Genomic DNA, 26807 nt, shown 5'->3' with positions numbered 1-26807 from the left:
GTTTCTAAGCAACTCAGTCCAATAGGTACAATTCTGCAGATACAGTATATTCTGGAACTGGGGGACGAATAATTTTACCATCTCGTGTATATATATATATATATATATATATATATATATATATATATATATATATATAATGAATACCTTAATAGCTCTTACAATAACATATTTGCAAATAATATGTAATTTACATTCACAATTCAGTGTCAATTACATTGCCAATTTCATAATGCCCTAACATTACATTGTAATTAGTGGACAACGTCATAAAACACTAATTTTAATGATATTAAAATAATGTGAATTCCTTAATATCTCATGTGGAATAACTAATTGAAGCCAGTTCAGAACTGTACAGGGATGTGGCAATAACTTCTGGGGGAAGATGTTATATTATATTCCAAGTAATGTGCACCTGGTGTTCATGAATAGATTGTGTACAAATTTCTCACAGTCGGATGCGTCTCCTTAGCTAGTTGGTGACAAATTAACTGTCAAATTTAAAACATTTATAAGTAATCCAAAAAATACATGTGTCACATGCCCACTGAACATGCTGCTACTAACAATTAAACACTGTAGCTAATGCATATCTATGCATCCTAATAAAGGTTTTGTCAAATTCCCAAAGGAGGGAGTTGCGGATGGAGGAAGAGTCTGAAGATGAAAGATTGCAATGCAATGGTGGTCTCTATGTGTCAGGGAAATTTATTGTGTCTATGTGAAATTATTCATACCCCTGGCAAATTCTGACTTAAAGTTACTTTTATTTAACCAGCAAGTTTTATTTTTGACCGGAATTTTTTTTGACACAGGCTTCTCCCATAAGATAATAAGAGGAAGTACAAGAGGCATCATTGTGGAAAAAAAATTCTCAGCTTTTACTGTATCTACATCTAAACAAAAAGTAGCATGCCCAAAATTATTGATATCCTTTGCAAACTTTCACAGTTTATGGAAAAATCCAAAGTTCTCTGCTGATGGCAACATCTTAAGGCAGACAGTCCAACGGACACTGCACACTGCTGGGTTCCATGGACGCAGACCAAGGAGGACACCACTTCTCCAGATAAGGCACACAAAAGCTTGCTTGGCCTTTGAAGAAGGACAAAGAAGAAGACTTCTGGTCTTCTGTTTTGTAGTCAGATGAAATAAAAATGTAATTGTTTGGCCACAATGATGTAGCATTTATTTGGCGTAAATAAAGGAAGAAGCTTTTAACAATAAGAACACCATCCCCACTGCCAAACATGGTGGTGGGAACCTAACCTTTTGGGGGTGTTTTTTAGCCGGTGGACCAGAAAACCTAACTACAGTAAACGGCATCATGAAAAAAGAGTAATACATTAAAATTCTCAGCATTTCAGCACAATGACCCAAAACACAGCAAAGTGGTGAAGAAATGGTTATCAGACAAAAACATTAACGTTTTGCAGTGGCCCAGCCAGAGTCCTGACTTAAACCCAAATGAGAATCTGTGGAGGGAAATAAAGATCAGGGTGATGGCAAGGAGACCCTCCTTTTTGTCCCCCCATAATGATGCCTCTTATACATCGTCTTTTTATCTTCTGGGAGAAGCCTGTGTCATTTTTCATTAAGAAAAAACTTGCTAGTTGAATAAAAATAACTTTAAGTCAGAATTTGCCAGGGGTATGAATGATTTAGGGCTTGACTGTATATAAAGTTAAACTGGTAAACTAAGAAAACTAGTACATCTAAGAAAAGGTACTGTGCATGTTTGGTCAAATGGTTTGGGAGGAGATACAGATAGCCTATCTCTCTCCCTTTTTTTTTTTTACAGGAAAAATAAAATCTATTTGGCATTGAAAACTGCAAGATGATGAATAGCAAGTCCTACTGTATGTTACCTATACTTTGCTCTAAGACACCTCAGCTGGGATCTCTTTATTCTTAAAACCGTTTGCAACATTCAAACAGTTTACTGTGGCTATGAATCTCCTCAGTGAACTGGGCATTAATTCTCTTGCAAATGTTAATCTGTTTTACACCTCCATTCATGAGAAATTTCGCAGGGGTTCATTTTTCACATGGAAGTGGCATCTAACTGTTGATTTAGAGACTAGACAGACCCAAATATCACCACCAGCTACAAATAAATCCTACTATTTTGATTATTATTTGGTGTCCAGAGTAGCAGATAATATAATCTGTATTTAAGAATAGATGCAGTAACATTACCTTATCCTCTAGTTTTGGGAGCAGGATGCCCAGGTGCACCAACACAGAAAGGAATGTACAGATGCTTGTCTTGGTCTTCTCCTGATCCTGCCAAACCAATTAGATGCATTGTTCTTTAGAATAATACAGTGGAACCTTAGATTACGAGCTTAATTCGTTCCAGAAGCGGGCTCGTATTCCAAAACACTCGTAAACCAAATTGAATTTTCCCATAGGAAATAATGGAAACTTAAATTATTCGTTCTACAGCCCAAAAGATACATAAATATAATTAATACAAAATATAAAGTAAAAATAAAACAAATTAAACTGTACTTTACCTTAAAAAAATGTAAAAATAAATCCGGACAGATAAGGGTTTTCGTTTCGCGCGCACACACACACACACACACACACACACACACACACACACACACATTAACGGATAGACCGTTCTATCAGGATCACTGCTGTAAGTAAAACAACAACAAAAAACAAATTAAACAGCTCCTCACCTTTGAAAACAATTGCGACAGAGAGGAGTTTGTGTGTTTATTTGGCAACCTGAGAGGAGGGGGGCTGAAGGGGGGCTCGCTCGTGTTTACGGCCCCCTTCTCTCAGGTTGCCAAACAAACACACAAACTCTCTGCCTTACACAGACACAAACACACACACACACACACACACACACACACACACACACACACATGCACACTCAAAAACACTGCAAGCACTAAGACCCAGCAGGGGAGACGATAGGTCTCGGCTTTACAGCTCCCCTTCTCTCAGGTTGCCAAACAAACACAAACTCTTCTCTGTCGCGACTGTTTTCAAAGGTGAGGAGCTGTTTAAGTTTTGTTGTTGTTGTTTTACTTTACAGTAGTGATCCCGTTAGTATGCGCTCACGCGAGTGTGACTAGCAATGTTCCTTGCTAATTTTTAAACGGTTTAAAAAACGGTCTCTCTGTTAATGTGTGTGTGTGCGCGAACGCACATCACACACACACACACAGCGTGTGTGTGTGTGGGTGTATTCACCCAGCAGGAGAGACGATTACCTACAATACCGCTGCAAGAGAGAAAAAAAAACGTTGGCTCACTTGTGATGACGTAACGATCGGTGTTAAAACAAGAAGCGCATGCGTGAAACATGATACTCGGTGCTCGTAAACTAAGACAATGCTCGTTTTTCAAGTAAAAAATTATTAAAAATTGTTGCTCGTCTTGTGAAACACTCGTAAACCGCGTTACTCGTAATCCGAGGTTCCACTGTGCCTGGGTCTCTTGTATGAAGTCATCTCACACAGTTTTGCTGTTAATACATGCATATTGATGTTTGTATGCATAGTAGAAATGGGAGAAAAAAATAAATTCGGGTTACATATCGAGATGCTGTTGAGTGCTAATTCATGTTTTACCAAAATAAATATTTTTAAAATTAAATTAAATGTATATACGTTCCGTTTGAATTGGCAAAAACAACAATTTTTAAACAAGACAATCGCCACATTCGGCAGTAAAATCTTATTAAAAACTAAACTAAGACAGGCGAAGATTAACATATATTTACACAGGACACAAACATACAGAGTGTAAAATAAGGATTGAGATCTTGTTATGAAATAAAGATGTTGAAAATTAAATAAAACCAAAGTTGTGTGCTCTAACTACCTTAAAGGGAAACAATTCACATTAAACTTAAGATGTGGGAGTAGTGCCACAGGGGGCCCAGACTCTACGCTGTTGATTTTCAGATCTAAGGATCCGAGTTTGAGTCTCGCCATCAGCAGTGCAGGTCCCATTCGAGAAATATTAATTTTATATTTGTTAAATGTTAATGTTTGAGATATTACAAAACTGCATACGCTGTTTCACATTGCATTTGTTTATCCAACATTTCACATTTAGAATACAAGTAAATCTGAGGATTTTAAAATTGTGATAAATCGTGATTAATCACACAGTATGACTGTAAGTAACTATATAAAAATTTTACCTGAATGACATGACTAATTTTTACACATAACTGCAGACAGCAATGGTTTCTTTGCCTGTGTGGACTGAATGGGCTGTGTTACCAACATTTAGAAAAACCTACCTTATTCAACAGTAAACCTAAAAATACCAATATCTTGTGTGTACTGGTGAGTCTTATGGGACCTCGGGTCTTAAATTCCCATTGAACTGTTCTTTGTAAATTTTAGATAAGAATGCTCACCACATTAAAGCAAACCCACAGGCGCTCGATTTGAGAGGGGTTCTGGTGGAGGATCAGGATCAGGACCCACTCAATCAGGTACTTGACAGAAGGCTGGTTGTTGCCAAAACCTGCCTCACAAACCAGGCCAAACACATACTCTACCACAAACTCCTGTAATTACAGTCACCATAACAGATTTTTGTTTATTTCAAAAATAAATAGAAAATGTATGTATAATTTTTGCATTTGAATAATGATATGACAAAAAAGATGTGAATGAATGTACAGTATGAATGCATGTTACTCACCGTCCTCAGTTTGGGCAGAAGGAACAACAATGTTTGCCACACCCTATTCTTTACTCTGTGCTGCATAGAGTTAGAGTAATGACGCACTTTTGACTTTGATATGTCCTTATCCTATAAAAGTAGAAGCAAAGATATAAGGCCCGGGGTAGACAAAAGAGAGCAGGTATAAATCTAAGCTTCCTAATTTTAACTGCTTAAATCCTCATACCTTTTTCAGTAAGCATTGCACTAGGTTTTCCATTAGTCTCTGATGTAGACTATTGTATGGGTCAAGATGACTCAGAAAGGCCAAAACACACAAGCGAGGGAACTGATCATCCCTAACCCAACTTAAACACAACAGAGAAAAATGCATACTATATATTTCTACATACATATTATAAAAGTTGAAGGGTAGGAGGAATAAAGTTGGTCTATGAACCACACTCTGTTTCAGTAGAAACAAATATGCGTGCCAACCTGTTAATCACCACATTTGCTGCAAGCTCTTCCCCAAGCTGCTCTACATACGTTTGAACCTCCAGAAGCAGTCTATTAGACAAGAACAATTATAACAAATGCTAGAAGAACAAGAATCAGATAGTTCAAGCTAGTCATAGCAACAGGCTTACAAATTGATCATTGGTTAATTAAATGCAATGGCTACTGGAGATACCTTTGATCCCGTCTGTAGATCGGCCCATAGATGCAGGCTTCAGTTAGTGTGTCCAAGTGATTTAAGGCACTTTGTAAAACAGTGTCAGCGTCTTTGTTCGGGTCAGAGGGAAGCCAGGTGCTGCAACAGTGCTCAATCAGCACATTCAGAACTCCCAACTTGGCCTGGGAGAGCTCAATCAGCTCACGTGTAACCTTCCAAAAGACATTTCATATCATACCTGTTAAAGTGCACTACTGTTGTTAACAAAATAGAGCTTAGTAGAAATTTAAATACTGGGCATCCCATTGTTAAAGGAATTAGCAATACACTAAATGTTATAAGATACAAAAATAAAGGTTAGTTAAGGGAAATTACATTTTAGTCCTATCCACTTTGTGTTAAGCAAATTCAGATTCTCTCCTCCTACACTACTCAGTTCACCTGTTGGATGCAGCCAGTTATCTTGTGGCTTTGAACATCCTGCAGCTCGAGGAAGGAGCGGTGGAGGGCCAAGCGCACAAACGCCCGCAGGACAGGCCAGAAGTCATGAGCGTTTGTATTCAAGGAATGTACCAGTCTCCAGGACACAGATACTCCTTGCACACATAAAGCCTCTTCATGTAGAACCTATTACAGTAAGGAAAAAAACAAATGTCATAATGAATAAAAAAATTATAAATAAATAAATACCATTGCATGCATTATGTCAATCACAAAACCAATGCTATCAAAATTGAGCGAATTCTACATGTAACTGTGCTGTTGATGTGCGTGTGTGTGTGAATGCATGCACAGTACTGTGAGAAGTTTAAGGCAGGTGTAAAAAAACAAATGCTGTACAGTAAGAATGTTTTCAAAAATATATAACTTAATTATTTTTTTATATTTACAAAATGCAAACTGAGCGAACAGAAGAAAAGCCAGGGATTTTGCAGGATTAGATTCAGGTGCATAATTAATCACTTATACCAAGCAGGTGCTAATTATCATCAATTTCTTTATGTAGGTTGAAACACAGTCATTAACTGAAACAGAAACAGCTTCGTAGGAGACTTAAAACTCGGTAAGGATCAGCCAAACTCTGCTACTAGGAGGTTTTGGAGGACAGTTTCATGTCACAGGTCCTACACCAAGGCAAGACTGAGCATACAGCAACAGCATACAAGGTTGTTGAACTGCATCAAGTGTTCCTTTAAAAACTATGTCCAGGTGTACATAGTGGAATTGATGATGTTTTAGCAGGCGAAGAATGGTCACAGCAAAGATCAATTTAATTAGGATTTCTCTTCCGTTTATTTACTTTTCATTTCGTTAATTGAAAAATAAATTATTAAACATTTCCATTTTTGAGAGCATTCTTGCTTTACAGCATTTTTATCATGGCTGCCTAAAACTTCTTTGCAGATAAATTTCTTGCTTTCTCGCAATTTATTATTACAAGTCTACCTTGGAAAGTGTAAAACGAATAATGTTTTTTAATGGGTTGTGACCTGGGGTAAAGCTGCACACATGAAGTCCAGTACAGGCAACACCAAATCACTTGGCAGCAAGGAAAGTGCCTCAACAGCAGCCTGAAAAGCCTCTGCAGCTCTGTGGGTCTCGGCAAACTTCTGAAGAAAACTGAGACATGTCCACTGGTCTCTGAGGAAGAAAGCCACCACTTTGCTCCAGTCTCTCAGAAGGGGGTCACCATACAGACTAAGAAAATACAAATAGGCATCAGAGTAGGCATGCAGTGAAATACTCATTATGACTGACTGTGACCACAAAATCGAATAAAAATAAAGTTAAATAAAATCCATAAAAAAATGATACCAAAATCATATTTACATTAAGGATAATATAAAAAAATGTACAAAGAAAAATTTGAAATAAAATGTACAGAAATTTAAGAATAAACTTAAGAAAAATAAGAACATACGTTGTGGCCAAAGGTTTTGAGAATTACATAAATATTGAAAATTAAAAGTTGCTGCTTAAGTTTTTATAATAGCAATTTGCATATACTCCAGAATGTTATGAAGTGATCAGATGCATTGCATAGTCCTTCTTTGCCATGAAAATTAATTTAATCCCAAAAAAACCTTTTCACTGCATTTAATTGCTGTCATTAAAGGATCTGCTGAGATCATTTCAGTAATCGTCTTGTTAACTCAGGTGAGAATGTTGATGAGCACAAGGCTGGAGATCATTATGTGAGGCTATTTGGGTTAGAATGGCAGAATTGACATGTCGAAAGGAGGGTGATGCTTGAAGTCATTGTTCTTCCATTGTTAACCAAGGTGACCTGCAAAGAAACGCATGCAGCCCTTATTGCGTTGCATAAAATGGCTTCACAGGCAAGGATATTGTGGCTACTAAGATTGCACCTAAATCAACAATTTATAGCATCATCAAGAACTTCAAGAGGTTCAATTCTTGTTAAGAAGACTTCAGGGCGTCCAAGAAAGTCCAGCAAGCGCCAGGATCGTCTCCTAAAGAGGATTCAGCAGCAGGATCGGAGTGCCACCAGTGCAGAGCTTGCTCAGGAATGGCAGCAGGCAGGTGTGAGCACATCTACACCCACAGTGAGGCGGAGACTTTTGGAAGATGGCCTGGTGTCAAAAAGAGCAGCAAAGAAGCCACTTCTTTCCTAAAAAACATCAGGGACAGATTGATCTTCTGCAGAAAGTATGGTGAATGGACTGCTGAGGACTGGGGCAAAGTCATATTCTCCAATTAAGCCAAATTCCGATTGTTTGGGGCATCTGGAAAAAGGCTTGTCCGGAGAAGTCCTGTGTCATGCCAACAGTAAAGCATCCTGAGACCATTCATGTGTGGGGATGCTTTTCATCCAAGGGAGGTGGCTCACTCACAATTTTTTCCCAAAAACACAGCCATGAATAAAGAATGGTACCAAAACACCCTCCAACAGCAACTTCTTCCAACAATCCAACAACAGTTTGGTGAAGAATAATGCATTTTCCAGCATGATGGAGCACCGTGCCATAATGCAAAAGAGATAACTAAGTGGCTCGGGAACCAAAACGTTGAAATTTTGGGTCCATGGCCTGGAAACTCCCCAGATCTTAATCACATTGAGAACTTCATTGAGGTCAATCCTCAAGAGGCAGGTGGACAAACGAAAACCCACTAACTCCAAGAAGTGGTTATGAAAGAATTGGGTGGCTATCAGTCAGGATTTGGCCCAGAAGTTGATTGAGAGCATGCCCAGTCGAATGGGCGATAAAAGCGTTTAAAATGTATGAAGTGCTTGTAATTATATTTCAGTACATCACAGAAACAACTGAAACAAAGATCTAAAAGCAGTTTAGCAGCAAACTTAGTGAAAACTAATATTTGTGTCAAACTTTTGGCCACGACTGTACAAAGAAAAATATATAATCTAAAAATCTAGATTACAAATATAGAATGCTTTTTTAGAAGGGAGATTGTCATAAAGTACAGACACGTCCATGTTGTGTTATATAACATTTTGTTATACATGCAAATAGATGGAGGTGAAGAATGTGCAACCACGGGTTGAGAAACTAATTTTCTTTGGCTGTTCCCATGAAGGGGTCGCCACAGCCTAATATCCGATCCGCTCACAACTTGCCACAGGTTTTACACCACAGGTTCCTTTCTGACAAAACCCTCCCAGTTTATCCAGGCTTGTGGCGGCACCGCATGCCATGGCTGGGTAGTATGGAGTGTGGCAAGCCACCGACGGCAGGGCTTAAACCCAGATCCTCAGATCCTCAAACCAACAACCTAGAGAATTAGCCCCTCCTTTTCTGATTAAACATCAGCATTACATGATGTTGCCACCATCACGCTTCATAGTTGAATTGATGGTCTTTAAAATAAAACTAACTTTATACATGCTGATACATAATATGCCCAGTCCCCATGCCAACACAGTGGCGATGTATTTTACAATATGGTTAAGTCAAGTCAAGACAGCATAAATATTATTATTAGCAAAAAGAAGAAAAATTAGCATAGTGAAGAACAGTGCAGTCATGGGCGCTGAACTAAAGTGGCTTTGAGGGCTAGGTTGGCCTGTTAGGGTTTGGACAATCTCACTCAGAACAATAAAAACTTGCAACCTGATCACACTCACACATTTAAACTGACCATTTTAAAATGTGAATGTAATTTGTGTTAAAAATGGTAGTAGGTCAAACAGCATTGAAAGAGATCCTCCTGATCTATAGAAAAAAATCAGATCGATAGTATTTCTCTACCCTAAGAAAATAACAGTCATATATTTTTATAACTGTAGCAACAATACATAAAAATCTAGACAACAATATATCAGATCAGCAATTAGAATGTTTTACTTCCCTTTAAAAAGGGGAACTAAATTCACAAATGTTCTCATCAAAATCAACTCAGATGCTAAATCCTATACCTTTATACTAACTGTTACAACTGATAAAAAAAAAACCTGACACTGACCCTTTCAGCTGTTGAACTCTAAAACAACATCAAATCACCCCTATCATGGCAAGATCCTGGAAATAGTTACAGTATAGCACAGCATATACATAAGAATAACATTCATGAAATGCATCAGTCAGCATAAAGCACTGATTAAAGCAGTAAGTGAGTAAGGCAGACTCCTGGCTAAGGACCAAATGACCTTTATCAATGTAAATGGTGCATAACTGTAAAGTTTGTACTCCTTAAGGTTTTATTTTAAGTCCATTGCTGTTTTCTCTGTGTATGCTTCCTCTGGGTAACGTAAATTTGTATTAGTTTTCAATGTTATGCTGAGTAAAGTTAAAGAATGCATACAGGACATTTGACATTGATGCTTATCAACTTTAAATCAGTTCTGACAAAACAAAAGTACTAGTCAACATGCAACTAAAGTAAGACTTCTGATTACATCACTGTAGAGGAAGTTTGGCCCATTCTTCCTTACAACATTGCTTCAGTTCATTTACGCTTTTGGGTATATGCTTATGCACAGCTCACTTATACACCTATTTCACCCATGCGGTTTGACTCGTGATGGGATGGGGTGTTGGCACCGTAAGCCCACCCGGGAGTGACCGCCCAGCGTTCTGCAATGTTCTGCAAGGTCTGCAAGCTTCCACAAGGAAATATTTCTAATTTTCTAACGTTATCACAGCACCTCACAACTTAAAACTCACAGTGAATCGTGATGAACCGTATAGGTGAGATAGGGGTATTAAGGTCCCACCACAGCATTTCAATTGGGCTGGACTTTGACTAGTCTATGGCTTTATTTTTGTGTCATTCGGATTAAGATTTACTGGGGAACTTCGGATCATTGTCCTGTTGCGTGACCCTCTAGAATACTCTGGTATACAGAGGAGTTTATGGTCGACTCAATGACCACAAGGTGCCCAGGTTCTTTAGCTGCAAAAAAAAGCCCAAATCATCACATCTCCAAACACATAAGGTGTTTCTGCTGAAATGCTGTTCAGTTTTCGCCAAACTAGAAGTGATTTCTTTAAATACAGTTTTTTGCGAAGCTTAGTCATGATTCCAAGTTCTTTTTAGACAAAAGAAACTTTCTCCTAGCAACTCTTCTAAACAAACCAGACTCGTTTAGTCTTCTTCTAATTGTGCGGTCATATACTTTATTATTTAACATGCTAAGTGAGATTAAGCTCTTGGGGTTTTTTTCTGTACTTTCCTGAGCACCGCACGGTCTGACCCTGGGGTAAATGTGCTGGGATGTCTACTCCTGAAAAGATTGGCAACTGTTGTGAATGCTTTCCACTCAATGTTAAGCTTCAAATTGTTTGGAGAGTTTTAAACTTTTTCCAAATTTGCCAGTGAATTTGATGTGTGCTTCCATAAGACCATCAGTTATGGCTATCCTTCTTCTCATTGTATTAACACAAACCTGAACGCTCCAGACCAGCAAACTGTCAATACTTATGCTTTTATAGGGGTCTACAAACCTGCTAATGATCAAGAGCTAATGATTAGCATTAGATTATATTACCCTCCTAAATTCTGTGTAAGCAGTTATGAAGTACTTGCATGCTTTTTTGGGCTTCATTTTTGTTGAATAAATAATGGCACAGTAAAGAAAGTTATATGTTGTTGTTTGTCTAAGGTCGTAGTTGCCTAATAGAAGACCTGCTACAATTAATTAATTTTACAGAGAAAAACTGAGAATTAAAGAGGGGCACCACTTTTAAACATGACTGTACAGATACCTACAACTACTTGCAGATTATTTAGACATAATCATGACACAATTAACTTTTCAGAGGCTCTTATAAAGTGAATGCTCCTGGGAGATGAATGCTCTGATTGGGCAGAGCAAAGTGAGAAAAGAAGACAGAAAGAAAGGCAGAAAAACACACTTCCGTAATACTCTTTAGTATATGGTATTTTTCTGTTGACCTGATTGATCATTAGATTTAATACTAGTTAGCTGGAAAGACACAAATATGTATTTCTTAGCTGAAACAGACCAGCCCGAGACGTCTGCTGTAGAGGAAGGCTTCAGTAAGGACTGGTTAAAGCACTGAGTTGTGGGTGAAGATGGACAGAAATAGGCAGTGAGTGAGCAGAGGGATCTCATGGCCTCAGACTGGAAGTCAAACAAACACTTATCAGCCAGCTCACATAGCAAGGCTAACGTAGCCATGCTAACTGCTTTTTGCACCTGTCCAGCAATAGATGGATTCTGGAAAAGAAGACACAAACGACACAGATCAGAAAATAAAATAAATTATGTGATAAACTACTACATGTTTTATAACATGTATTTTAAAATGATATAATATATTTAATATATTTATTAGATAAATTAGCAAAAACTGAAAATGGGTGAATTTACCAGAAGCAGTGTAACAAATAGTATAAAGGAGGACAATATTAACATACTAAAACATAAAATAAAATTTCCATATTTAATCACTGTTTATTGTGATACACTTAATTTCGTGTTAATTACACTAACTAGTGGTTGCAGCTTGAGTTAAAGCAGGCCAGTAGAGAATGCAGCACTGAGGAGAGAGCAGTTGCCTGCCAAAATGCACATTTAAATCCATCGCAGATGCATTTTAGCATGAAAACTCATCTGATAATGTTGTGATTTTAAACAACACTTTGTTCACTCAGTAATTGCTTCTACGTTGCTCTGAAATACCTCTGTGATGTTTTATTTATGCTTAAGCCAAGCTAGAAAGCTATTTAGCTTCTAACACAAAGCTGAATCCCAAATCCCTCTGCAACACCTAATCAAGGGCCCTACTTGATCAAGTGATTGTGCACACTACACACAAGCTTTAAGTTTAACACTATTTGCGTTTTAACACTGTACCCCAGAAGTTAATAGAGCTGATATTCTAAAGTCGAAATATTAAAGTATGAGATTTACTTTTTGCTATATAGAGCCAGTAAGAACTTCTTTTCAATTTTTAATTGAAAAAAACTGTTGCTCCACTTGTTGTGGTTAGTTAGTGCCACTAGTTGTAGAAGGACATGTGTAGGTGAAGCACAATACTGGTAAATAAACAAACAAATCATAATCTAATGATAAATGGCATTTGTGGAACTGTTGTATAAAAGCAATATCACACACAAGATCATGCTGTTGGGCTGAATATCACCACTGTTGTCATGCCTTTAGCTGTTCGTCCTTTCATATGATATTGCTTAAGTATAACTTCCTGTGACATCAAAAGTAGGCGAAAAGCATTGTATAGTACCTGTTCAGATGGCTCTTTAAGGAGTCTCACACAGTTTATAGTGAGTCTGGACACATAGTTTTTCTGCAAGTTGGAGCCATAGCTTGGGACTTTAATGTAGGTTTTTATCATCTCCCGAAGAAGAGACAGATACAGATTTGCCCTGCCTATATCAGAAAACTAAAAAAAAAAAAGTCAAGTTGAAGCATTCAGCTATCTTTGAGCCTTTAGAATGTGTTTGTGTATGAATGCAGCATCCACCTCCTGTAGTTCTCCACTAAGTCTTCTTAGTATGAACTCTTGAACTGGTTCTGCCACACCCAACAGCAGCTGTGTCAAGGCAACCACCATCTTATCTTCTATGAAAAACAGATTATATAGTAAAATTAATTTAACTACAGTTTTAAGACCTTCTCGAAAGACTGTCTTATTTACTTATCTGCACAATAGAACAAACCTTTCACCCTACTCCTCTCTACATATCTGCCCAGAAGCACCAGAAGTCTTAACATGAGCTGGAGACACTTATCGATCTTGCACACTGACAAGTAAACGCTGGTGTTGAGCCGTTGCAGGACATCAAGCAGAGGGCCAAAAAGCTCTTCTAGTCCCATGTCCCCAGGACGCTGCTTTTCACTTCTCCTCCAGTCAAGAGTTACAGAAAAAAGGAGGGTGCGGGCTAGCAATTCAGCATCACCTTCTATAGGCAGCCTGTCTGTCTGCTCTGTTAAAAACAAAACCAAGACTCAGGAATAACCCACATAGTTATTAAATTCATAAAAACACATTAATGAAAGAAATTGTATGCATTCACAAAGGTTTATATACAGGGAAAGGTGAATCTTTATAAAATCTAAACGTTTTACTGTTATTCTATAACAAAAAAACATTGTTAACTGCATTTGCCATGACATTAAACCACTGAGAGGTGATCTGAATAATATTGATTATCCATTATAATCGCACCACTAAAAGGAGGGGACATATTAGGTAGCAAGGAATTTGCTGGTTGTTAGATGTGTTGAAAGTAGAGATGTTAATGACTAATCCATTACCTGAGTGAGATTAAAAATATAAAAGATGTGTCTGGTTATCACCACAGAATGAATGTTGTGTATCTGTGAGTCTATGTCAGTACATGGAACCACAATCATGGGGAAGACTGCTGATGTGAGAGCTGTCTACATAAAAATCATTGGCCCCTTCCACATTGGTTAAAGTGCACTAGCTGCTCCCAAAGTGCCATTTAAACTTTTTCATTTAAACTTCACTAGGAGGGAACAATGTGACAGGGGAACGAATGTATTGAGGCTGGAGTCATCAAGAGTCACCATACATAGACATCTACAGATAATGAGCTACTGTAGAACCGTTGCTTTCCTAGTATCAAGCTTAAGCTCCCATAATCTAGAAGAAGAGTAAAGTGCAATGTAAAGCTTCCATAGTCAGTGATGATTTGGGCTGTCATGTCCTTTTATAATGTTGTTCCACTGTGTCCAAAGTTAACACTTTGGACAATCAGGAGATTTAGGAGAGCACTTGATGCTTCTGCCTGCTGACATGCTTTATAGAAATGCTAATTTCCTATTCCAGCAGGACTTAGCACCTGCCCACAATGCCAAAACTACCAATAAGTGGTTTGCTGAGCATGATATTACTGTGCTTGATTGGCCAGTAAACTCACCTGACCTGAAGCCCACAGAGAATTTATGGGGTATTATTAAAAGTAAGATGAGAAACACTAAACCTAAAAATACAGATGTGCTGAAGGCTGCTATGAAAGCAACCTGGTTCTGTATTTATAGAGCTTCCAAGAATTCTCTCAGTCATAGCTTAAGAGCGATTTAAGACCAGTCTCAGAGCAACTCTGTTTGTTCTGAAGACTGCTTGTCCAAAATAAAAAGAACAAATAATAATAATAATAATAATAATAATAATGATGATGATAATCAGTTCTAGTAATGTGCGGGTTGATGTGGGAGAGAAAATATTGCAGGTTGCAGGCAGGAGGGTCTATGATTGGCAAAGTACATTTAAAGTCAGCATAATTATCAATAAACACACACTACATGTGCAGGCAGATTTATTATTAGAGACGCACGTTTTCCCCCTAAGTATGGTAGAGTAGCCACAGTCCCAAAGTGTCTCCATTTGTGTTCCAACTGTAGACTGTTGAATTTCTAAATTCTTTAAAATCACTTCGTAATCATTTCCAGCTTTATGTACAACAATTCTTGATGATAAATCAACTGAACACTTTTTTTGGCAAGGCATTGCTCACAGAAGTACAGTGGTGTGAAAAACTATTTGCCCTCTTCCTGATTTCTTATTCTTTTGCATGTTTGTCACACAAAATGTTTCTGAACATCAAACACATTTAACTATTAGTCAAAGATTCTTTTTTATTCTTTTGCATGTTTGTCATTATTTATTCTTTTTTATTCTTTTGCATGTTTGTCACACAAAATGTTTCTGAACATCAAACACATTTAACTATTAGTCAAAGATAACACAAGTAAACACAAAATGCAGTTTTTAAATTATGGTTTTTATTATTTAGGGAGAAAAAAAAATCCAAACCTACATGGCCCTGTGTGAAAAAGTAATTGCCCCCTGAACCCAATAACTGGTTGGGCCACCCTGAGCAGCAATAACTGCAACGAGTCTTTTACAGCGCTCTGGAGGAATTTTGGCCCACTCATCTTTGCAGAATTGTTGTAATTCAGCTTTATTTGAGGGTTTTCTAGCATGAACTGGCTTTTTAAGGTCATGCCACAACATCTCAATAGGATTCAGGTCAGGACTTTGACTAGGCCACTCCAAAGTCTTTATTTTGTTTTTCTTCAGCCATTCAGAGGTGGATTTGCTGGTGTGTTTTGGGTCATTGTCCTGCTGCAGCACCCAAGATCGCTTCAGCTTGAGTTGACGAACAGATGGCCGGACATTCTACTTCAGGATTTTTTGGTAGACAGTAGAATTCATGGTTCCATCTATCACAGCAAGCCTTCCAGGTCCTGAAGCAGCAAAACAACCCCAGACCATCACACTACCACCACCATATTTTACTGTTGGTATGATGTTCTTTTTCTGAAATGCTGTGTTACTTTTACGCCAGATGTAACGGGACACGCACCTTCCAAAAAGTTAAACTTTTGTCTCGTCGGTCCACAAGGTATTTTCCCAAAAGTCTTGGCAATCATTGAGATGTTTTTTAGCAAAATTGAGACGAGCCTTAATGTTCTTTATGCTTAAAAGTGGTTTGCGCCTTGGAAATCTGCCATGCAGACCGTTTTTGCCCAGTCTCTTTCTTATGGTGGAGTCGTGAACACTGACCTTAATTGAGGCAAGTGAGGCCTGCAGTTCTTTAGATGTTGTCCTGGGGTCTTTTGTGGCCTCTCGGATGAGTTGTCTCTGCGCTCTTGGGGTAATTTCGGTCGGCCGGCCACTCCTGGGAAGGTTCACCACTGTTCCATGTTTTTGCCATTTGTGGATAATGGCTTTCACTGTGGTTCGCTGGAGTCCCAAAACTTTAGAAATGGCTTTATAACCTTTACCAGACTGATAGATCTCAATTACTTTTGTTCTCATTTGTTCGTGAATTTTTTTGGATCTTGGCATGATGTCTAGCTTTTGAGGTGCTTTTGGTCTACTTCTCTGTGTCAGGTAGCTCCTATTTAAGTGATTTCTTGATTGAAACAGGTGTGGCAGTAATCAGGCCTGGGGTGACTCAGTTGTGATAAACCACAGTTAAGTTATTTTTTAACAAGGGGGGCAATTACTTTTTCACACAGGGCCATGTAGGTTTGGATTTTTTTTCTCCCTTAATAATAAAAACCATCATTTAAAAACTGCATTTTGTGTTTACTTGTGTTATCTTTGACTAATAGTTAAATGTGTTTGATGATCAGAAACATTTTGTCTGACAAACATGCAAAAGAATAAGAAATCAGGAAGGGGGCAAATAGTTTTTCACACTACTGTATATTCTTCTTGTGTGGAGCAAATTCAAAGTGTTTAAGTGGTTTTTATTAGTCAAAGTAGCTCTAGTCCACACCTCCAAACTCATTTTCTTAGCAAGACTCCAGGTAGGCTAACACCTGACTCCAGTTAGCTTTTTGAGGTCATTAACTCCTTTTTGAGGTCATTAACCTCCTTTAGCACTATGATGTTTTTATTGTTGTTCTCAGTAAAGACATGAAATATCAAAATTCTTTGGCACATTATATTTGTCAATACTCTTGACCTAAATTAACATGGTATGACAAAATAAGGCAGAAAACCATGAATTTCCAAAAGGTTCACCAATTCTTCTTGCCACTATAGCTTAACCTGGTACCTAGTTTCACATTGATCAGTATTTTACACCATCTTGTATCCATATTATGTGGCATAAAGTGGTGTACCTGCACCAGCTGGTATGGTCAAGAAGGTTTTTAATAAGTGGTAGCTGTGCACTGAGACATTTTGTGGAAAAACACCGGTGGAAGTTGAAGCTGGTTGAAAAGCTTCTTCGTTAACCATCAACCAATCACAAACCTGTAACGGGACATACACATGATTAAACCTGAAAGGAATATATTGGATCCAAAATAGCTGGCATGGTTACTAATGAGCTGAAACACATGTGTTATTTGCCTTTTGCCTATAGTTACTTTAACCACGTATAGTACAAAGCAAGAAAATAAACCTTGTTTACCTACCTTTTCCCAAATTTTTGTGCCTGGACAGAGTGACTCCTCAGCCCGGAAATGTGATAGGAAACCAAATACTTCATCCAGAGACACCTCTGACTAAAAATAAAGGAGAAAAAAATCTAATTTCAGACCACTACAATGTCTATTTAAAGTTAATTAAAAATAACTTAAAATAACACAAACAAAATACATACAAAAATAAACCAAATTACAAAAAAACTGATAACCAATACATTTTAAAGTTTTCTAAAATAAAATCTGGAGACAAATTAGGCCATTTAAAAATTCATACCACATCAGACAGGCGGAGAACAGTCTCAAGCAGAAAGCATTGTACAGCCCCTCTTAGAAGAACATGGTGAGTTACCATAGTGCAGCCAAGTACCTCTCTGAAATGTAATATACAGAAGATTTTTCAGTAACTTAATTTTCTTTACTATACAGATAAACAGACCATACAGACACTATAACTCTTTTTTTATTTTATAGTTTGACATGTAAGTAAAAAAAGGAGAAGTCTACTTCACAAATGGCTGCTACTGCTGTTGTATAAGCAGGAAAAAAAAACTTGAGCAGGTTCAATTTTTTTTCCATTTCTTGGGCAATTTGCTAATTTTACAGCATCACAGGCAAAGAGGCCCTATACCTAATGGTAGGCACTTTTACATTTACATTTAGGCATTTGGCAGACGCTCTTATCCAGAGCGACTTACATTTTTATCTCATTATACATCTGAGCAATTGAGGGTTAAGGGCCTTGCTCAAGGGCCCAACAGTGGCAACTTGGTGGTTGTGGGGTTTGAACCTGGGATCTTCCGAACCGTAGTCCAATGGCACTTTTACAGCCACAGTTGTGCTGCTAATTATATTTTTTGCAGTGTTTTTTATAAATTTTTTATAATAGTACAGGTATGGCGATCTTTCATGTTAACGATCATATACAATATCGCAGAAATTGTTTAATGTTTTTATTTTTTAGAGGGAGTGAGAGATTCTGGCTGCAGCGGAGGAGCCTGTCTCAGGAGACAAGAGCCCCCTCAGCCCCACACCCTAACTGAAGAAAAGTCTCACTGTTGTGTGTACATGTGCGCCAACCAACACTGCAGAGTACTTGGCCTGCAGAAACAAAATCTGTGCATGGGAGATGTACAGAGAGTCCACGGGAAGCGACTTTCGGTTGAAATCAAAAATGTTCTGGAAGACTGTTTGGCAGCTCAGGAGAGGGAAGCTGTGTTCAGGAAAGGTGGTAAAACTCTGACCCCGACTTGGACTGGCAAACTGGGGTGGTGGTCCCCATTTTGAAAAAGGAACTGGGACATGTACAGTCCCCTTGGATAAGGTACTGGAAAGATGGAAAGAAGGATCAATTGTTAGCCTAGGATTAGGGATGCACCGAAATTTCGGCCGCCGAAAATTTTTGGCCAAAATAGCACTATCGGTTTCGGCCGAAACGTAAGAAAGCGCCGAAAATAAAAGCCGAAATTGTCGCGACGCCTCTCCCATCCTCCCGAGTCGTTCGCGCTGTCATTACGCATCAAACACGGAGTATGTCGGCGGTTTGGAAGCACTTCAAAGTTTCAGATGAGGACAGCAAAGTTGCAATAATTTTAATTAATTTGTAGTTTTTTTAATACAAACAAAAAGAAAATATTTTAAACATGTTTTTTTAATGAAGCCATTTTCGGTTTCGGTATCGGTTTTCGGCCAAGTGCATCCAAAAATTTCGGTTTCGTTTTCGGCCCAGAAATTTCATTTCGGTGCATCCCTACCTAGGATCCAAGAGGAACAATGCAAGTTCCTTCCAGGCCGCAGCATGGTTTTAGTCTCTTTTTTTGGTCAAACCAGCTTTTTAGTCTCTCACTGATGATCAAACGGGCCCGGGAGTTTGACATTCCAGTCTACATGTGGTTTGTGGACTTTTTCCTTGTATACACTCCAGAACTTCCTTGTTCCACCATCAAGGCTCCTTGTACACTTTTCCCTTTCCTGATGATACACCAAGTACCTTCCTACCTGTCTCCCTGATCACATTAGCTGTAGTTGTTCAGTCAACTGGAAGCACCTCCTTATACAACCCAGAGCCTGTCTTAACTCTGCCCTGAAAACTGCACAACATTATCCTTTTTTAACTTCCACCACTTTGTCCTCTGCTCTGCCTTTGTCCTCTACCTTTCTGCCCTGTAGACCAAACCTACCTATTACATTCTCACCACCTCTGTTCCCTTCCCCAACAAAACCTTTTGGCCATAATCTTGCAATCCTACTTTTGGGCTAGGCACTGAAAATCTAAGCCCCACTGGTACAGCTGATTACATGACTCGTGGTGCTGCCAATTATCACATTTGGCTAATCAAGCTCTTCAAAAAATGTTTACACAAATTTTTGGAGACTTCCAGACTATTTAAAAAGACAGTCAACTTCGGGTATGTAAACATTTGACCCCCTGGATTTCTGATACAGTGAATTAAAGCTGAACTTACTAAACAACTATTATTATCATATAATTGCTCCTGTTGCAGAAATTGACTTTTCAATTTTAATGCATGGATGATTCTTTTCCTCCTTATACTCTTCACACCCTAAAATGTAAAATTTGAATTCTTGAGTGTTACACACTTAGTCACAAGTTTCTCAGTAGCACTGTTCATTGTAGTTGATTTATAGCAGTTGCTCAGAGTAAATTAGGCCATGAAATTCTTAATCAATATATACCTAAGTATATGGAGCCCATCTGTTTTCAGAAGAGGGCAGGGTGACAAGCAGGACAGAGTCTGAGAAAGGAATAACAGGGGAACAGAACACCACCGTCGAGAGTTCAAACGTTCAAGAATCTGCAGCAACACCGATCCTAAGTAAAGATCATAAAAGAACATGAAAATTTACATAAAACTAGATAAATGTCAACAATTCCCAAATAGAGATTGTATGTTTACAGAGACTATTCTTCATGAAACATAGTTGATATTTAAGAAAAAAGATGCTCTGATACCTTGAGTGTCCTCAGGCAAACTGCTGAAGAACATCACCATGAAATTCTGCAGTTTCAGACCTACTTCTGGACATTCTCCAACGTTTTCAGCAGATCTTGATGAACACAAGATGTAATCGTAGTACAAACAATGTTAAGGACTCTTCTTAGCATTTAAGCTCGTATTCATCATAGAAAGTAATAGTTTAAATGAATAAAATAATATTTTTAAATTGTTGTAATTACCCAAAGTTGTTTTATCTTAGAGACTACTTAGAACCCAAAAATTCAGGTTACATGTAAAAAAATATAAGACATACCTGTGGTACAGCGAGGTCTCAGCTAGGACATCCACTAAGGGACCTACAACAAACTGGGTGTACAAACACATATTCTACTTTTTTTGCAAGTTAACCTAAGTTAGAAAATATCATATTGTATTAAATGGCATTAGAGAAATTTAACAGCACAACATTTATACTAATCAAAAATACAATATAAGCTAATACAATTCTTTAGCGGCAAAATCCCTCATGTACACATGTGATCAACGGGTGAGGCTCTAAAGGACTACACTGTGCTTCAAATCCTAACTATGTCCTGAGACCTACAAAAGATGCAGCGCAAGATTCATTACAAAGGAAAAGAGAATACTATAAGCCTTTATTTCCACCAATCATAATTCGGGTATAAAACAAAATTTAACATTTCTACATGCAAGCATGAAGACTGCATACTCTTCATGTGTTCTGTCCCAACTAGGAAGCTTGACAAGTTTGACCACAACCTGCTTTTACAGACTCCAATATACTGGCCGATTGTACTAATGCTTTGACAAGGAAGACCATAAAGAAATGGTCCCAAGTGGCAAAGGAAGCTCAACAGAGGTACTGTAAACCAGCTGGTAAAGACGCTGCATAACAATCATTATCCTGGGAATCGAACCCAGGTCTTCCGCATGCCCATGCTCAGTGATCTGTGCCTGTACAAACTTTTTCAACAGATTAAAGAATCACACACAGATCAGATGTCTATGGCATCACTAAAAACCCACCTTGAGAAAAAAAAAAGTTTGCTGGTTGCATCAGAGATTATTACCCTATTAGCTTTTGTGAGCATAAATTTGGACATATGCTTCAACACAGGAGCCTTAGATCATGTTAAGAATAATATTATATACTTAAGTAGACAATGCATTTATCCTCTCGATTTACAAATTTATCTCCGACACCATAACTAAAAAACAAATTACGTAAATGTAATACTGCATACTAAACTAATCTGCATTCATTTGCCAACCACTACAATGTAATAATTTACCTGGGAGAAAGCAAAAGCAAAAGCAGGGTCCCTAGGCATTTGAAGCCCCAACAGATGCATGACGCCTTCCTTTATTACAGCCTTGTTCTCACTGTGGAACATGCGCTGATAGACACACAGTAACCAGGAGGGATGGATCAGTTCACCACCTACAAAAAGAGGAGCATTAAATAAGTAGGTCAACTGCTAAAAACCTGCAGACTGATTCAATGTGACGCAAATAAACATGACTTACCTTGAGTACCTGCTGAAGTCGTTTGGACAAGCGTGTCAATTCGGCTCAGAACAGGTCGAATCACATGGATCTAAATATAACAATTATTAAACACAAACATTAAAAGGAATGACTGAATAATTCAATTATCACCACAAAGACTCATTGTATACTATATTCATAAAATATTTCTGCCCGGTGTGCCACATTACAGGTTCATGATACAAAAGCTATAAAGTAAAAATATACTGAATTAAAAATACAAAACTGCCACACAACTGCCAACTGTTTCCCACTCAGTCTTTTTACTGGAGGCCATTTAGAATGGATTATGGAGCTCAAATGTTAAAGAGGGTCACAGAAAGTTTTTTGCAGTTCAATTATATGTAATTTTAACAATATGTAAAAAACATTATTAACTTTTTTACTCATATTTTCAGTTTAAAAACAAGCCAAAAGTACAGTATATTTTTTTCATCATGGTTTATGGAAAGAAACTGTTGCTGGTGGGCACAAATACATTGGTACATTTTGCCAGATAAAAGGAGGGTAAGAAGTTTGTTTGAAGGGTGTATGTGAGGTGATCTACAACGTTGGTGCCTTTGCATATATGGTTTAAAGGTGAAAGAAGAGAGATCAGAATTGACATTTTAGTTGTACTTACTTGTGTTTCAAGACAGTCAAGTTCACATATCAGGCATGAACTCGATGTATGGGCAATTCAGTGATGTACCTTGATTTTTTTGTGAGCCAATTCACGTATTCTTACACTGACTCCAAAATCACTCACTCACATTCTACAGTACACCGCTTTGTCCTGTATTCAGGAACATGGGGACCTGGAGCCTATCCCAGGAGGCTTAAGGCACAAGGTGCCAATCCATCACAGGGTACACACACATACACACACATTCACAATGTACCCGGAGGAAACCCACCAAGCACAAGGAGAACATGCAAACTCCATGCACACAGAGACGGGAATCGAGCCTGGCCGGGAATCGAACCTGGACCCTGGAGTTGCAAGGCAACAGTGCAAACCACTACACCACCGCCTGACCCCAAAATATTTTTTTTTAACATTTTTATTTACATATAGGTGCATCTCAATAAATTAGAATATCATCAAAAAGTTCATTTATTTCCTTAATTCAATTCAAAAAGTAATATATTATACAGATTCATTACAGACAGACAGATATATTTCAAGTGTTTATTTCCTTTAATTTTTAGGCTTACAGCTAAGGAAAACCCAAAATTCAGTATCTCAAAAAATTTGAATATTACTTAAGACGAATTAAAAAAAAAAAAAAAAAAAAGGATTTCTAACCCAGAAATGTTGGACTACTAAGAAATATGAATATGTAAAGCTCTCAATACTCGGTCAGGGCTCACTTTGCATGGATTATTTGAAGCAGTACCTATTATCACAGTACCCCATAGATTCTCTACAGAGTTTAGGTCGGGTAAGTTTGCTGGTCCATCAAACACAGGGATACCATGGTACTTAAACCAGGTATTAGGACGTTTGGCAGTGTGAGCAGGTGCCAAGTCCTGCTGGAAAATGAAATCAGCATCTCCATAAAGCTGGTCAGCAGAGGGTAGCCTGAAGTGCTCTAAAACCTCCTGGGAGACGGCTGCGCTGACCTTGGACTTGATAAAACACAGTGGAGCAACACCAGCAGATGACAGGGCTCACCAAACCACCACTGACTGTACAAACTTTAACCTAGACTTCAAGCAACTTGGATTCTGTTCCCCTCCTCGCCAGACACAAGGACCTTGATTTCCAAATGAAATGGAAAATTTACTTTCATCTAAAAGCAGGACTTTGGCGCACTGAGCAACTGTCAAGTCCTTTTTGTCCTTAGCCCTGGAAAGACACCTCTGAAGTTGTCTCTGGTTTACAGTAAGTGCGGCTTTACACAAGGAATGCGACAGTTGTAGCCCATGTCCTGGATGCATCTGTGTGTGATGGCTCTTGAAGCACAGATTCCAGCTGCTGTCCAGTCCTGCTGAATCTTCCCCAAATTCCTGAATGGAACTGATTTTAAAATCCTTGCAAAGCTGTGGTTATCCCTGTTACACATCCTTCCATTTAACTTTCCATTAATGTGCTTGGATACAGCACTCTGTAAACAGATAGCTTCTTGAGCAATGACCTTTTCTAGACCCACTGAATTAGAATGAAAAAGGCTCAGGAAACCTTTGCAGGTGTTTTGAATTAATTAGCTGACTAGTGTGTGACACCATGAGACTCCAATACTAAACTTTTTCACAATATTCTAATTTTCTGAGATACTAAATTTGGGGTTTTTGTTAGCTGTAAGCCAGAATCATTCAAATTAAAAGAAATAAACACTTGAAAGAGTCTGTGTGGAGTGAATCTATATAATATACAAGTTTTACTTTTGGAATTGAATTACGAGAACAAATCAACTTTTTGATAATATTCTAATTTATTAAGATGAACCTGTATGACTGCATTTGAAGGGGTTAAATGTTGCTGTTCCTGTGTAATCCTGCAGGTTAAACTACTCACACAGCACAGCACTCTGTGTGTTAAGAGCACATTATTTGCTAGGTATGTTTAGAATTATAACAATATCTAAAAAAAGATTAATATTGAATCTGGATATTCATAAAATTGTGGTACTTACTAGATTGTGATAATCGTATAGGACGATCCGTGGTGATTTCCATTCTTATTATTTAATAAGTTGGTCTCTGGCGAAGCCATCAAGGTTTAAACAAGATGTTTTAGTTTGATGGTAAATGAGCATTTTGTAGTAGGTTAAACATTTCTTGGCCTAATTTGATTCAGTTATGTAAACTTGAAGTCAGTTAATACTCGCTTGCTAGAATAAAATTTATGCATTTTTATTTGCTGCATAGAAGTCGGTTTGTTCATCGCTCATTATGTTTATAACAAGTTTATAGAAAAATAAGAAGACTTATTTAAGTAAATTTTATTTTCTTTAGCATAATACTAGTCAGCGTCTCTAAATTTAATCGATTTGTCATTTTTAAATGCTAAAAAAATGGGGGGAAAAAACCCTGCCTGTTAGGAAGCTGTCTGATTTAACAGTCCCTATTAGGATTAAACATGTGGTTGCTTTAAAGGCAAAAAAAAATCCATGATGTTAAATAGACATAATAGAATACTGAGAACTTTAAATACCTGATATTCCTCAAGAGTTTCCAGCACTAAGGCGTAGGCTTTCCAGAACTCCTGTAGCACTGATCTTTGCTCTACCCTCCATTTAAAGAAAAAATCTAACAGAAAATTAAAGTTCATTTAGACACAATATCTGGAAAAAAAAATCAACAACAAACAAACAAACAAAACAAACACTTTACCTTTCTCACACATAGTAAGATCTGCGTTGCGTGCCTCTGCCATGGACAAACATCTGTTTAGCAGATAAAGTGCTCTCTTTCGGGACACGGTGTCCTTGTGCACAAGTCCAGCTTGGACCGCTCTGAAGAAAGGGTGCGCCATTAATGGGTTGGACGCCGTTTGATCCGGTGAGAAAAGGAAGTCAGAAAGAGCAGTAAGGCACAGTAGAAGTCGTGATGTCACCACGTCTGAAGGCTCTCGCTCATACCAACCCAGCAGATCTACCCAGAGGTGATGCAGGATGTCTGACTGCATTTCTGGGCTCAGTGAGTTAAGGCATGTGCACCAGATACGCACAGTGATTTTGGAGACCCATGTGTCTGAAAGTTCTTTAACACTACCAAGGGTACAGGACAAAGCTTTCTTAGTTAAAGCAGTATTGGAAGGAAACCCTGAGAGCAGTACTGCCAGAACCTCAACAGCCACACCGAGATCAACTTCACTTCTGTCGCTCTTTCCTGAAAACGCGGGTAAAACTAAACTGAACAGTTTGTCCAAGGTGTCAGTCTGACACTCCCTCACACACATCATGAGGAGAGCACAAGTGGCATGGAGCATCTCCTTCCTTTCACCACTGTGTGCAACACTGTCCTCCCGAGACCTGATGCTTTCCATAGGAATCAGTTTTAAAAGTGGTACACAGTTGTTCCATATGACTGAGTGAAGTTTACAAATAAAACTTTCCCTGCTATTAAAGCCACTACACGCCCCTGACTGCTCTGTGTGGACGAGCTCTCGGATAAACAGCCTCAGGGCTTCCACCCTCTCTACTGCAGGACACGCACAGCTCGGCCAGCACAACACGTCCAGCGTGCGCTCCACATCCCCGCACTGCGCCACCAACACTTTAATCAGAAAATCAGACATAGTGAAGTTCACATACAGTGTGAGTCTACACACTACACACGCTGTCTTCTGCTTCTGTGCTTCTCATTTGGTGGGAAACCAGCGTGAAGGTGCGCATTACTGCTACCAACCGGACTGGAGGATGGAGCAGCAGCGGCGTAAACAGCGGTAGTACAAGTTACTGGAACAAAGTTTAACGGACACACACACACACACACACACACACGCGCGCGAAAGAGAGAGTCATGTTCAAAAGTTAGTACGCCCTCTTTTGAATTCTATGTTTTTTGTGGCGGCAAAGACATAATAAAAATCATCTAGCATCATAGCAGGTCTCATTATTAGCCAAATACAACCTCAGGCGAACAAAAA

General features: G+C 38.4%; 1 protein-coding gene across 2 annotated transcripts in view; it reads right to left on the bottom strand.

Moving 5' to 3' along the window:
- Positions 1-26494, bottom strand: part of tarbp1 (TAR (HIV-1) RNA binding protein 1) — a 33733-nt gene extending 7239 nt beyond the window's left edge. Inside the window, exons 1-22 of one of the 2 annotated variants that reach the window (XM_053480044.1) lie at positions 25550-26494; positions 25371-25465; positions 22211-22280; positions 21976-22124; positions 20976-21028; positions 20677-20771; positions 20400-20535; positions 17980-18076; positions 17694-17783; positions 17397-17529; positions 13451-13717; positions 13255-13352; positions 13015-13173; positions 11773-11987; positions 6817-7024; positions 5768-5953; positions 5345-5538; positions 5149-5220; positions 4898-5018; positions 4690-4800; positions 4400-4552; positions 2203-2289 (exon numbers count right to left, since the gene is read on the bottom strand). In XM_053480044.1, the coding sequence (XP_053336019.1) occupies positions 2203-2289; positions 4400-4552; positions 4690-4800; positions 4898-5018; positions 5149-5220; positions 5345-5538; positions 5768-5953; positions 6817-7024; positions 11773-11987; positions 13015-13173; positions 13255-13352; positions 13451-13717; positions 17397-17529; positions 17694-17783; positions 17980-18076; positions 20400-20535; positions 20677-20771; positions 20976-21028; positions 21976-22124; positions 22211-22280; positions 25371-25465; positions 25550-26456 (3696 nt within the window). In that variant the 5' untranslated portion in view covers positions 26457-26494. The remainder of the gene's footprint in view (positions 1-2202; positions 2290-4399; positions 4553-4689; positions 4801-4897; positions 5019-5148; positions 5221-5344; positions 5539-5767; positions 5954-6816; positions 7025-11772; positions 11988-13014; positions 13174-13254; positions 13353-13450; positions 13718-17396; positions 17530-17693; positions 17784-17979; positions 18077-20399; positions 20536-20676; positions 20772-20975; positions 21029-21975; positions 22125-22210; positions 22281-25370; positions 25466-25549) is intronic. The other variant, XM_053480045.1, reaches the window with a different exon arrangement.
- Positions 26495-26807: the final 313 nt, after the last annotated feature.

Source organism: Clarias gariepinus, chromosome 20 (genome assembly GCF_024256425.1).
Source record: "Clarias gariepinus isolate MV-2021 ecotype Netherlands chromosome 20, CGAR_prim_01v2, whole genome shotgun sequence".
NCBI lineage: Eukaryota > Metazoa > Chordata > Actinopteri > Siluriformes > Clariidae > Clarias > Clarias gariepinus.
This window is presented reverse-complemented; position numbering and strand designations above follow the sequence as displayed.